We start from the raw sequence: 14,266 nt of genomic DNA, 5'->3' as shown, positions 1-14,266 counted from the left end.
AGCACAGCAGGCCAAGCCCGTGGAAGGGGTGGGCAACATGCTGTGGAGGCCACTGTGGGACTGGGTTTTCCAGGGTGATGTGATCAGATCTGCATTTTACAAGATGACTCCAGCTGCTATGGAAACGGGGGAGGGAGGGATTGGGGCAGCCACCTAGGCAGCTGCTGTCTCACCAGGGAAAATCTGATGGTGGCTCTGATGCTGGTGGTGCCTGTGGAGAAGGAGGGGAGTGGAGGCCCTAGAGGCAGGTGTGGAAGGTAGTGTTGGCAGGCCTTGGGCTGAATGACTACGGAGTGGGCGTCAGGAAGGGTGAGGGCTGGTGCCTGGTGGCTCTGCCATTCCTGGCTTACACTGGGTGCACTTGGGGAAGCTGTCAAGTGGGGCCTGAGCCTTATGACCTCGAGGGGCCTGTGAGCCGTCCAATGAGAATAATGGCCTGAGAGGCATTCACATGGCTGTAGGATGATGCCAGTGGGTGTCCTTCATAGGCAGGGCTATAATCCATGCTGTTTGCTCAGCAAATACTCCCTGAGCATCGGCTCCACACTGGGCTCTGAGCCAAGGATGCAAAGAGAAAAGCAGAGCCCTTCCCTCAAAGAGCTCACTGGGTGCAGAGCAGACAGACACACAGGCTCATGTTTATCCACCATGTCACTGGAGTGCACATATGGGGAAGGGCAGACTTCCCAGAAGAGGTAGCTCTTGAACTGAGACTCTAGTGACAAGGGCAAACAAGCAGGTGAGGGTCTGCCAGGTGAGGGGGCTTCTTAGGTACTGTCCTTGGTCAGACCAGTTTCTAAATTTAAAGGCCACCCCTGCCTCCTGCAAGGAAGGACAGGCTGTGATAGCCAGGTTGGCCTTGGGCTCTGGCTGAGGCCCAGGATGCCATTGGGCACTGGACTGTGCCCTTGGCTCATCAGGAGGCTGGCAGGGCTTGCTTGGCTCATCCCCTTCCTCAGCCTACTTCCTAAGTGTTTCCTTAATTGACCTCTGAAGATTCAGGTCAGCCCTTGAGCCCACTAAGTGCCTCCCCATCCCCTGTGCTCCACCATGCAGCTACACTGGCCCGAGGTGGGCCGCACGATCCCTCTCATTCCCATATACCTGGTTGTCCCCTAGTGGTAAAGGCGGGTGTGGTCAATCTGGGACGCCTCTGTAGGAGAAAGAGAAAAAGAACCCTCAGGTGGGCTGTTGAGTTTTGATTGGGGGATGAGGCACACACCAGCCCCCTCCCCACCCTCTTCCCCTCCAGGTCTGGCTCCCGGCCATGAAGGCCAAGGGGTTGGAGATCTCGGGCACCTTCACGCGGCAGGTGGGCTCCATCTCCATGGACCTGCAGTTGACCAACAAGGCCCTGCAGGTCATGACTGACTTCGCCATCCAGTTCAACCGCAACAGGTGAGCTCCCCGAGGCTGGTGTGCCAAGAGTCCACACTGGTGACTGCAGGGAGGGGCTAAGGCTGCGAGGGGCCTGGTTCCTCTTTTCTGGAGAGGGTGAATGTTCCCCACCAGCCCAAAACCAAAGCTCCCTAAAGCAGTGATTTTTTTTCCTCCAATGCCTTCTTTATGAGGACTCCAAAGTACATGGTGTGGAGGGGAGAATGTCTCCCCTTGTTTTTGCCTGCCTCCACTGTCCAAAGGAATGTCTCACAAACAGAAATCCCCAGCTCCAAGCTAGGAGTCCACTTCTGGCAAGCATCCCACATGTCAGGAGGACCCGTCCCCCTCCTCTCACAACTGAGTTGCTCCTGTCTTAGGGACCAGCTCTGAGAAGCCTGGTGGGGGTGGACCTACCTGCCAGCCTCTGTGGTAAAGGATCAAACCACCAGACAGGGCCTCTGGGAATGGTAGCTGCTCCAGGCGCCTCACCCCCACTGGTTCCTCTACACTGTGTCATTGGGGAAGGTCACCTGTCTGTCACCATCGTGGATTGGGCTATCCAGGCCAGGGCTCTCTGGGAAACCTAAGCAGCCCCTGCTGATGATCCTTCTTCCTGAGTGGCTCTAGTGATGAGCAAACTGAACCTCTAAGAAGTTGACTGAAGGGGCTGCTTCCTGAGGGAGAGCCTGTGGGCTGGTGGGTCCTGACTGTTGGGCAGGTCAAGGCAGGCTGGGGGCAGCCCTGCCTCATACCTTCAGATGGCCCTAGAGGACACCGCAGTGCTCCACGCTCCCAGGGGTGATCCCGCTGATTGCTCATAACACATTTACTGTGTTGAACACTTCCTGGGTACCACTCCCTGGGCCCAGGGCTTTCGGAGTATTGTCTCACTTGAGCCACTAGACAGCCCAGTAAAGTCGATTTATGCCTTTACCCCCTTTTAGGTGATGACACTTGGGCTCAGAGAGGGCTGGTTCCTTGCCCAAGGTCATGCTGCAGGCAGTGGTGGAGCTCCCAGGAAAGCCTGGAGTGCCAAGCCACCAAGCGGGCCTGGGTTTCTCCACATTGTTTCCCACTGGGTCCTAGGCAGGCCTGATTTTCATCACGGGCAGAGCACAGGCAGGGTCAGGCAGCCTAAGCTCTGATTCTCAGCAGTGCCACTCACCCCATAGGGTCTGGGCATGGGCCTGCCCCACCCTGAGACTGTGTCCTCGTCTGGAAGATGGGATCATGTGTACCTGTCTCTGCTTTTATAAGGATAGGAATTGGTGTAATATCACATGCCCAGCCTGGGCATACTGAGCACCCAGTTCATGGTCCTAATCCGTATGACTTACCTTCCAAGACCCTGTGCTGGGATGTCTCTCACACTGATGGGGATCCTCCTCATTTGCCAGTGTGCTGTTTTACAGAGAAGCAGGGCTTTCTGAATCTCCTCATGGCCATGCTGTGACCTGCCCAGTTCTGACTCAGACGTCAAACCCGGCATCTCTCTTGGGATGGTCAGTCATAGTCAGTCCCCCTCCTGGGATTGGCAGCAGAGACTTGGACAGTCATAGAGCTTTTAAGTTAGAAGAAGTTCATAGACCAGGCCCCTGGTATTAGGAGGAGCTCCTCAAGAGCAGGGCAGGGCGAGGCCTGCTTCCCTGGGCCAGCCCCGTGCCTAGCCCAGAGGAGAAAGAGGAACACAGATTGGCCTCAGGCATGCAGCCAGTCCTGGGCCTACAGCTTGGGTGAGGCTCCGTGCCAACTGCTGCTCCAGCTCCGGAGCCCAAGGAGCCCACCTGTCTGTCCCATGTCAGCACCTCCTCCCCCCGCCATCCTCGCGGGGGCTTCTCTCTCCCCAGCTTTGGCTTGGCCCCCGCCGCCCCCCTCCAGGTCCATGCACCACTCAGCCCCAACCAGACAGTGGAGATCTCCCTGCCTCTCAACACGGTGGGCTCGGTCATGAAGATGGAGCCTCTGAACAACCTTCAGGTGTGTTCTGGGCAGGGCCAAGCACCTCAGTCCTTATCCGTCCACCAGCCCCAGGGGAAGGACAGAGGGCTGTGTCTGTGGGGTTGCGCTCCGGCCACAGGTGGGGGGTGTGGTGGGGGGGACAAAGGGGCATGGTTACCGGGGAGGGTCATGTGAGAGAACCTGCTCAGCAACTGACTGGGGACCCCCTTGTGCCTAGGTGGCCGTGAAGAACAACATTGACGTCTTCTACTTCAGCACCTTGTACCCCCTACACATCCTCTTTGTGGAGGATGGGAAGATGGGTGAGTTGCGAGGAAGCCCCTGGGATGGGGCTGTGGCTCGGGTACCTGGCCACGGTGGTATCTTTACCAAGGAACGAACGGATGGATTGTCTTGCCCTACGATGGAGTCCATGTGTCCCCACTCCACAGAGCCCAGGATGAGGGACACTCCTGGGGCCCCTAAGGCCTTGTCTGGCCTGCTCTGGCCTGGCAGGTGGACTATGCCACGCAGAGCTGTTTCACTTAGGCTCTCCTGCTCACCCGCTAGCCCTGTCCTATGGCTACAGGGAGCCCGAGTCATGCCACATGCCTGATGTCATTGCCTCTGTGCCCTGATTGGAAGCCCTGAGAAGGCTGTCGGTCTCTGTGCTGCTCACATGCTGCCCCAGGCTGCGTGGAGCACATGGCCCACATCGTCTCTCACATGCTCACTACAGAAGCCCAGTGGGGCGGGTTGTGCCTAACAGGAAGGCTGCTCAGGGCCAGAGGAGGAAGGCACAGGTGCGGTGGGGAGGGGAGACCAGGCCCAGAGATGGGAAGCCCAGGGTCATTTGGGAACAGCACTGGTGGCTTCCTTCACAGAGCTGAGGGTCTGCTGTGGAGGAGCTTGTGCCTGTCCTCAGCTTTCAGGTGGTACATTAAAGACGAGCCCCCCCACCCACCCAAAAAAAAGACCAGCCCCATTTCCTGCTGAGTGCTGTTGAAAGGCCACAGGTTTATCAGGATCCCATCTCTTACCTTCAACCTGCTCACCCTCTAGACCGGCAGATGTTCCTGGCCACGTGGAAGGATATTCCCAATGAGAATGAAGCCCAGTTCCAGATCAGAGACTGCCCCCTCAATGCAGGTGAGGACCCCTGAGCCCCCGCCCTCAGCCCCCAGCTCACACTACCCCTCACTGGTTCCCAGGCCCTCCCCTGTACTGACTGTGAGTCTTGAACTGGCCATCTGACCCCCAGAGGCTGTGAGCAGCAAGCTGCAGAGCAGCAACATCTTCACCATCGCCAAGAGGAACGTGGAGGGCCAGGATATGCTCTACCAGTCCCTGAAGCTGACCAACGGCATCTGGGTGCTGGCCGAGCTGCGCGTCCAGCCAGGCAGCCCCAGCTTCACGGTGAGCGCCCTGCCCGCCCTGCAACCCTGGGCAGCCTCTGCCTCCTCACCCTCCCAGGCTAGGGGGGTGGCTCTGATGGAGGACATTCTGCCAAGGGTCCCTTTGAGCCTGGAGTGAACGAGAATCAGTTTTGTCCCTGGAAGGGACCTTTCTAGAAAGCTTCCAACTCAACCCTGTCAAGTTACCCAGATAAGACACTAAATTAGGTCCCAGAACAGCAAGTTGGACTAGAAGAGTCTGTAAAATTAGGCCCTGTAGGTGGCACAGTTGTTTGGGCCCTCCCTGACGGGGAGGTGGCATTGCTGAGCGCAGGCCCTGGCCCTGCTGGCCCTGCTCTTCTGCGAGTGCCCGAGTGCCCTGCTGGGACTCCCAACAGCCCATGCCTCCTGGTCTTTGAGCCAGACTCCAGTGAGGAGATGGCTTTTGTGGGATGCAAGGTTGTTCCTCCAGCCCATGCCCCGTGCTTTGATTCTCTCCTGCACCCCGAGTCTCTGGCAGACATGGCCCTCCAGACTGCCTCTCCTGGGCCCCGCTGGCAGCACTGGCACTGAGGTTGGTTGGGGGCTGTGGCGGTGGCTGCGGTGGTGGTAATTTCTGTCTCCCTATGTTTGGTTGCTGCATGTCCACCTTCCCTGCTGGTGCCCGTGGTACAGGACTTGGAGGTTAGCAGACTGCTTTTCTCTTCTTCTTCCCCTCCACCCTTCCAGCTGTATCTCGCACACCCCATCTCTTGGCCTGGCCCAGCGCCAGTGCACCCCACCTCTCCTGTCATACTTCGTCTCCTGGCTTCACCTCACTCACGCTGGGCAGACTTGCAGGCAGGCTGCTGACACCCCGATGCTTTCTAACCAGGGGGCCCTATGGCGGAGCTGAGGCCACCATTTCCACACACAAACTGTGCACGGAGCCCTTCGCAAGAGAGCCAGGGCAGCCCCAGGGGCCTCCCTGCTGACCTGCTGAGCTCCATGCCCCCCTCCCTAATTGCACTCTTTAGAAACTGCTTTTGCGTGGTAGGGATGGGGGGGTGACTTCTCTCCCCGTGCCTGTAACTTCAAGGCTCAAACCACAGTCAGAGCTCAGGCGAAGTCTCTAACGTGTCTGCTTCCTACGCAGGAAACCAGGACTGGTCCTAGCAACCCTCGCCCTCTGTGTTCCCCCAAAGTTCCTGTCAGGCTTCAGTCCTGAGTACTCTAGAGCTCCAGAGGCTATGGGGGCTGAAAGCCCTGCATAGTGGGGGCGGGCCCTCCTGGCAGCTTCGGTGGGTGACATACACTGCTTGCCAGCAGGGCTCTAGTAGCAGCGCTGACAGCAGGTGTGTGGGCTGCTGTATATTTGGTCCACACCTGGCTGGCTGCACGGCCACCCCCTCTTCTTTACCTCACATCTGCCCTGGCCACAGCTGCTACCAGGCCACCATGCTGTTTTTTCTGGTTCCTGCTCTCCCTGCCTTCCCCTTGCATTCATTCCCAGAGAGGACCCCAGGGATGACCTCTCTCTTCCCCTGACCCACTCTCCTGCAGCTATCCCTGAAGTGTCGAGCACCAGAGGTGTCCCAGTACGTGTACCAGGCCTATGAGACCCTCCTCAAGAACTGAAGTCCATCCAGCACCCATCCAGCCTTCTGCCTGCCCCATCAAGGAGCCCCCAGGGGATGGCAGCTCATCCACCTCCTCCTCTTCCTCCTCACAGGAGGGTCTGGGTGGGGCTCATGGCCACCCAGGGGGCTCCCTGGTCCTGACTGCAGCGCCCACCTGGGTCCTTGGGGCAGGTGAAGTTCCCCTCATTGGGTGAAATCTCGTGCGCACCCATGTTCCAGGCCACCCCTCTTCTGTTGCTACTGAAATTTGGGGTCAGGTGAGGAGGGAACCAAAGGAAACAGAGCCAGAGTGGCAGCAGAAGCTGGACAAGAGGCCCCGTGGTACTTCTCTTCCTTTTCCCTGTGCCTGAAGGGTGGGTGTGGAGTTGTCCTTGGGCTCCCAGTCCCGGGTGCCCTGCCCTTTAGTCTCTCGGGTTGGCATTAGAGACCCTCCTCACTGCCCACTTGGTGCAGGATGGGCCCTTCCAGCCTGTTCTGGGTGTGCAGGGAGGGCCCCCTTGGTAGCAGAAGAGCTGCTCTGTCAGGGTCTGGGGCTCCAGGGACCATAGGTGCCGACAGGGGCAGAGCTGAGCCGGAGGAGCCCAGACCTGTACCACCCGCCCCGCATCCGTCAGGCTGGCACTTGTGGGCCACAGCCCCCAGTGCTGACTCGCTCCCAGAGCCCCTGACTTGTGCTCCTGCTCCCCTGGCAGCTGCAGTGCTCCCTACTCCCCACTTCTGGCCCTGAGGACAGTCACTGCCGACGATACCTTCCTCAGCATCCCCTCAGCGAGCCGGGCTCCTGGAGCAGAGACAGGGTGGAGCGCTGGGGCTGCGGGCAAGTGGGCGTGCTTCCTCTTTGGGGTTTTTCTTTAGTGTCCACTACCCTCTTCCTGGCCTCCTGGGTTTCAGTTGCATTTGACAGAGCATTAGGTTTTCCTGTTACTGCTGTTTAATAATAAAGATTCTGCTTTTGGCAATCATGGGCACTTTTTTCCCCCTCCACCAAATGTCAGAATTGAAAACTGCCTCTGCATGGTCGGGTATGGTTTTCTGACCCCTGCAGAGACTATATCTAATATATATAAATAGAAAATATATATATTGTATGTTTACTCTTATTTTCAAAAAGAGAAAATGAATAAAAATGATGACATCAATTGTGTCCCTGGCCAGTGTGTCAGGTCCTGAGGCTCTTCTGGGTGGGGATCCTGGGCTGTGGGGATCCCAGGGTCAAGGGCTTGAGCTGTGTGCCTGGTGCAGCCTCTCTCCTGGCACTCTGCAGGCAGCACCTTCCCTCCGTCCTGTCCTTGGAAAACTGATTTCTGGGGTCTGCTGCCTTCCCTGGCACTCTCCCGCTGTCGATCCTACCCCTCCCCAGCTGGCGCTTCTTGCTTTTTGATGCTGGCCAGGAGGCTGGCCTTCCCATTCTGGTTTTCCCCACTCCCTGCCATCTGGGAGGCTTCTGGGAGTGGCAGCAGCTGCACTGATAGGTAGGCACCAGCATAGGAGAGGGGATAGCAGGCAGCTGGGCCAGCTGCCACCGAGGACAGACACCCCGTGTGGCCCCTGGTCTGGCTCCCAAGGGAGGGCCCCGTCAGCACAGCTGCCCCCACTTCTGTCTGCACTTAGACACCCACACCCTGCCCACCTCAGACACACCGCTGCCTTCAGAGCTGCTGGAAGCTGGCATTGGGAGGGGCACCTAACCCTCCACTGCCTCACCTCTGACTCCTGGGGTGTGGCTGTGCTGTACCATGAGTCTAGAACCAAGCTAGGCCCTTGACTGCAAAACCCTCGTTCATCTGAAGGTCTGGGCCCAAAGGCAGCAGGAGTCGCCCTGCCATGGAACTAGAGGAGTAGGGCGATGAGCCTTTGATGAGAGACTGTCACCCTGGCCTGGCGTGTGGCCTGCCTCCCTGACCCAGACACCCTGAGTGCACTGCCTGGGAAGCAGCTGCAGGGGTCACCCCCACCTCCCAACCTGCCAGCTCAGTCATCCAGGGACCTCAAAACCTCATGTCCCCACCCTCCACCACAGGCCAGAAGAGCCCAAGTGTAGGATAGCTGTCACCACTGGAGTGAGGATGGGCACCTGGAGGCCCAGGACAAACCACCTGGCATGAGGAGAGCTGGTGAGAAAGGTAGGCTGGCCTGTTCGGACAGAGGGCCTTGGACATTCATCAGACACCTGCTTGGGTTGACCCTTCTAATTCAATCTGTGCTTACTCCTATGATTGTGGGCAGGACCTTACCGTGATTTTGTCCCTCTTCAACCTACACAGCACCCAGCATGATGAGACCCAGCGTACACTGCAGAGACTATATACAAGGGGGAAATTGAGGCAGAAAGGGCCTCACGCTCGCTGTTTTCTATGTCACCGCATCACGAAAACAAACACCCAGGACCGACCTTTGGGGCCCAATCCTTCAGGAAAAGGGTTTAGGGGATATCCAATCTGTGCCCAACGCTGTGCCCTTCAGCTTCCCTGTTCGCCCCCCTCTCACATGTCACTACTCCCTGGTCCTGATGTGGCCCAGCCAGTCAGGAAATTCAGCAACAGCAACCAGTTATTTCTTGAGAGTCCAATAAACACCCTGCGTGCCAGACACTCTAAGCCCTGTGGCATGACCTCGTTTTACATTTTTAATCTTCAACTAGTGGTTTGTGTTTGTTTTTATGGAGAGTGATTCTGGGCCATGGTAAGCTTAGCCATACAAAGAGTAAATTTCTCACTCTTGTCCCTTCCTCGGTCCTTTGTTTTCCTCCCTAGAGGCAAACATTTTTGCTAGATTTTGATTTTCTTCCAGGGATATTCTATGCATGTGTATAAGCAAAACCATGTAGATATTTACTAAACAAGTAGTAGCACCTAGACACTGCCAGTACATTGCTTCTCTTACCTGCCAGTAATTCTGGAGCTCTTTCCCTACCAGTACAAATAGACCCCTTCAGTATTCCTTGGATGAATGGGCCACCATCAGGCAGCCCCTGCTGATGGACGGGTGTTCAGGCCGTTTCCACCTTCTGCGAGTCTTAGCAGTGCTGCAGTGAATTCCCTTGCTCATGGGCACAAATATTGCCATAGGATCTAGCTCCAGAATTGCTGGACCAAAGGGTATAAAAAATTTACATTTTAAATTTTAGTTCTTGTTTTGAAAAGGTAATACTTTCATATGGTGCAAAATGCAAAAGACAGAAGTGAAAATCCTGTTTCTTCTAATTCCTCTCCCCAAGAGAAATCAATGGTACCTTCCAAAGAGATTCAGTGGTGTCTCAAATGGCTTTTCCCTTCTTATGCATAAATAGTAGCACTGAATACACACTGTTCTTCACTGTACTTATATCTCAGGGGTTTTTCCATTACCAGTTTATTATAGAGAGTGACCTCATGCCTTTTTTTTTTTTTAACAGCTCTGTGGTACTCCATTTCATGGAGGAACCATCATTTCAAGGAGGAACCACCTTTTCCCCAGATGGTTACCCAGTTGTTTCCACACCATTTATTAAATAATTCATTTTTTCCCCACAGATTTGAAATGCATTTTTATCATATAACATAAATTTCCACATGTATCTGGGTGTTTTTCTGGTAGTTGTTCTGTACTAGAGAATTTGTCTATTCATTGGCTGTCACCTTTTTTAAAAAGTACCTTGGAGGGGCCGGCCCGTAGCTCACTTGGGAGGGTGTGACCAAGGCCACGGGTTCGGATCCCTATATAGGGATGGCCAGTTAGCTCACTTGGGAGAGCGTGGTGCTGACAACACTGAGTCAAAGGTTAAGATCACCTTATCAGTCATCTTAAAAAAAAAAAAAAAAAAGTACCTTGGGCTGGACATTCAGCTCAGTTGGTTAGGACGCAACCTTATGACACCAATGTCACGGGTTCAGATCCCCCTAGTGACTCAGCCACCAAAAAATAAAATTAAAAAGTACCTTTATGTTTTGATAACTTATAGTCCCCAGTGAGGTACATTAGTTGTTCCCAAGGTGTCATAACTTTGTGTATCGCTTTCACAAGTAGACAGGTTCCTAAGATGGGAATTGCTGGGTCAAAAGTAAGTCCATTTGTAACTTTGCTAGCTGGTGCTAAAATGTCCTCCAACTTACACTCCCACCGGCCAGGAGTGAGGGTTGCCAGTACCCTCACCAACTCAGTATATTATCAAACTGACAGTTGAAAATGGCATCTGACTGTATTTTAAATGTGCCTCTTTTTATGTGTTTTCAAGCCATTTGTATGTTCTTTTCTCTGAGCTGTCTTCATATTTTTTGCCCATTTTTCTATATGGTTATTGGTCCTTTTCTTAATGATTTATCATTATTTCTTCCCATTTTGTTATCACTTTTTACTTTTCCATGCTGAAATTGGTTTTTGGTTTGTTTGTTTTAATGTAATTTTCTTTTAATCTCTTCTTTCTAATATTTGTCTGATGTTAGTTTTTGCATTTCAATCCTGTTCCATCTGGGCTTTATGTAGAAATGAGGTAGGGATCCAATTTCCCCTTTTCGCCAGATGGTTACCCAGTTGTCTCCACACCATTTATTGAATAATTCATCTTTTCCCCATAGACTTGAAATGCCATTTTTAGCATATACGAAACTTCCATATGTATTTTGGGGTGTTTTTCTGGATTCTGTTCTGTACCATAGAATTTGTCTTCACTGGCTACCACCTTTTTTTTTTTTTTTTTAAAAGATGACCGGTAAGGGGATCTTAACCCTTGACTTGGTGTGGTCAGCACCACGCTCACCCAGTGAGCGAACCGGCCATCCGTATATGGGATCCGAACCCGGGGCCTTGGTGTTATCAGCACCGCACTCTCCCGAGTGAGCCACGGGCCGGCCCACTACCACCTTTTTAAAAAAGTACCTTTATGTTTCGATGACTTATAGTGCCCTCTTATTCCCCCTCTTTGTCCCATTTGAACATCAGAACTAGTTTTGTATTTTAAAAACTGGATGGTATTTTTATTTGGATCACATCAAATGTTTATATTAATTCATGGAGAGCTGATATCCTTAAAATGATTTCAATAATAATATTGGATCTTTATATGCAAATACAGGAGTAGATGCCTTTCCATTGATTGAGGTTTTCTTTTATGTCTCTTTATAATATTTTTAATTTTCTTCATTCAAAAGGTCTCACACGTACATTTATTCTTGCATGTTGCTGTGGGCAAACGTCCCCCAAAACTCATATGTTGGAAACTTGATCCCCATTGTAACAGTGTTATGAAGGTGGGAAATTCAGTTGCGCTATTTGAATGGTGGGGCCTTTGGGAGGTGACTGGATCATGAGGACTGTACGCTCATGAGTGGATTAATCCATTCATGGAATAATAGGTTATCATGGGTGTGGAATGGTGATTTATAAGGAGAGCAAATGAAAGTGCTCTTGACACCCTTGCCATAGGATTGCCTGCGTCACCCTGAGACTCTAGAGTCCCCTCACCAGATGTGCCCCCTGCACTGTGGATTTCTCAGCCTCCAAAACTATAAGAAATAAATTTCATTTCTTTATAAATTACCAAGTTTCAGGTATTGTGTTATAAGCAAGAGAAAATGGACTACTACACATGTATTGAACGTTCCTTTGGTAAATGAACCCTCTTCCATTCTTTTTTACATATATTTATAATGTAAATATATATTTATAAATATATATAGAACTAATGTATAATTATAAAATAAATAGCATAAAGTATATAATATATAATTTTTAAACTTAACTCTAGACTTGAGTCAGATTTCACTAGTTTTCCCACTCGTGTCCTCCTTCTGTTCTAGGATTCCACATTCCATGTAGTCCTCATGTCTCCTTATGTCTGTGACAGTTTCTCAGACCTCATTTTTCAAGACCTTGACAGTTTCAGGGAGTACTGGTCAGGCATTTTGTAGAATATCCCTCAATTTGGGTTTGTCTGATGTCGTTCTCATGGGTAACCTGGGGTTATGAAGTTTAAGAAAGAAATACGACAGAGGTGCCCTTCAGGTCACATCATATCTGGGGTACATGCTATCAACATGACATCACTGTCATGTTAGCCTGGAGCGCCTGGGCAAGGTGGTATTTGCAGGCTTCTCTACTGCAAAGTTCCTCTCTCCCCCTTTCTGTGCTCTGTTCTTTGGAAGCAAGTCACTGAATGCAGCCCACACGCCGCAAAGGGTGTGGGAGGAGGGAGTAAGCTACATAAAGTATTTGGAATTCTGTAATGAAGATTTGTTTCTTCTCTCACATTTATTTATTCAATCATTTTTATCAGTTTGGACTCATGGGTATTTATTTTATAGTGTGGATTTAATCTAATATGACATTACTTATTTTGTTGCTTAAATCATTCCGGTTTTGGCCATTGGGAGCTCCTGCCAGTAGTGTCCTATGTCCCTTTGACATGCCATCATCCTTTTATTTTTTTGAGCACTTCCTTACTTTCTGGCACTTCAAGATGCTCCAGGCTTGTCTGTCACTTGTCTTGCCCCAGAATCAGCCATTTCTCTAAGGACCCCTTGTTCCTTTTATTAGAGAATGATATTTGAAACCAAGATCTAGGTGCTGAATGTGCTTGTTGCTAGTGGGGTGTCAGTTATTCTAGGCCGTCTCAGCTAACAGAGCTAGAAATATGCATGCTTACCCATGTATGTTTTGTAACTGGTAGCTATTTACATATAAAAATGGAATTGGTTTATATGTACAAATTTTGTCTCCCCAACCTTAATAAACTGTTTCGTTTTTCTTTGTATCATCTCGTCTCAGTGAATCCCACAACAGTCATGAAGACAGAACTATTATTATCCCCTTTGCAGAGAAGGAAACAGAGGCTCAGAGAGTTTAAGTAACATGAACGGATGACACAGCCTAGGGAGGAAGCCTCAGACTCAAGGGGTCTCACTTCAGAGGCCTGGAAGCCCTGCCCTATGCTTCATCCTGTGTCCTCATGACTGTAGGTCCTGGCCAGGACTTCAGGAGGCTGATTGGTTACAATCAATGGGAGTCATTATGATGATGACCAAGGCCCCACAATGCACTAGGCATCTGAGTGGTAGGGGTAGCCCCCATTCATGGCTCAAAGAGGTGAGATACTGCTGGAACAAGTGGTGTGGAGTCCTGATTAATGGCCAGGATAGGCCATGATTAAGGGTCAGTGGTGTGGCCCAGGCAGCTGGGCCAGCAGAATCAAGAGCAAATGCCCCTGAGAGCTGGATGCAGTCCAGGGTGCTTGACCCCAGGAAAGGTCTAGAATGAAGCCAGTTGGGAAGAAGCCGTGTGAGCAAAGGTCAGGGTGTGGGGAGGACGCTCAACTGGCTTCTGCTAGGAGGCTGTGGGCAACGAACTGGGGGGAGCGGAATTCTCTCCTTGGTGCCTGGCCCTGCACAGGCCCTCTCAGCTGCCTCCCAGCCCACCCCAATTCTGTGGCTTCAGAGCTCAGCTTAGGTGTGTCATTGGGACTTCCTGAGCCCCTCATCTCCAGCCAGGCTGGTGCCTCCTCCAGGCCCCCTTATCCCCCTAGGCCTGAACCAGCCCAGGGTTCCTATCTCCATCTGTCTGTGCCTGTCTCCCTCACAAGCCACAGAGGTCAAGCAGTGACCAGTCTGGCCACCGTGTCTCCAGTGCAATGTTCTGTCTGCTGAAAGAGCAGATGCATGCATGTTTGGTGGGTGGTCCCTGAAGCGCTGGATGGGAGCATGTGAGGAGGGCTGGAGAGGCCTCTGGGGAATAGGGATTGGGCTAGTGCAACAGCCTGGCAGCCTCTCCTTGGGGAAGGAGCAAGAGAACTGAAAAATTCTCAAATCCACATCCCAGGCAGATGGGCAGCCAAGTCCTTCAGCTTGCTAGTCTTTGGGAAGCCTGACACAGGGCTTCCTACTCCTATCATAACTCAGATGAGCTCAGTTCCCATGGATGACAGGGGCCTGCCCAAAATCCCTCTCTACACGGCCACAGGCTCCA

General features: G+C 52.3%; 1 protein-coding gene and 1 non-coding gene across 3 annotated transcripts in view; both read left to right on the top strand.

Annotated features, from left to right (window-relative positions):
* Positions 1-7,454, top strand: part of AP1B1 (adaptor related protein complex 1 subunit beta 1) — a 52,754-nt gene extending 45,300 nt beyond the window's left edge. For both annotated transcript variants that reach the window (XM_063085809.1, XM_063085808.1), the window contains 6 exons: positions 1,253-1,398; positions 3,228-3,357; positions 3,557-3,641; positions 4,381-4,467; positions 4,580-4,734; positions 6,255-7,454. In XM_063085809.1, the coding sequence (XP_062941879.1) occupies positions 1,253-1,398; positions 3,228-3,357; positions 3,557-3,641; positions 4,381-4,467; positions 4,580-4,734; positions 6,255-6,329 (678 nt within the window). In that variant the 3' untranslated portion in view covers positions 6,330-7,454. The remainder of the gene's footprint in view (positions 1-1,252; positions 1,399-3,227; positions 3,358-3,556; positions 3,642-4,380; positions 4,468-4,579; positions 4,735-6,254) is intronic.
* On the top strand, positions 1,961-2,057 carry LOC134371412 (small nucleolar RNA SNORD125). The gene has a single exon (XR_010022835.1). It is a non-coding gene; the product is annotated as a small nucleolar RNA SNORD125 (small nucleolar RNA).
* Positions 7,455-14,266: the final 6,812 nt, after the last annotated feature.

This window comes from Cynocephalus volans, chromosome 2, assembly GCF_027409185.1.
Source record: "Cynocephalus volans isolate mCynVol1 chromosome 2, mCynVol1.pri, whole genome shotgun sequence".
NCBI lineage: Eukaryota > Metazoa > Chordata > Mammalia > Dermoptera > Cynocephalidae > Cynocephalus > Cynocephalus volans.
This window is presented reverse-complemented; position numbering and strand designations above follow the sequence as displayed.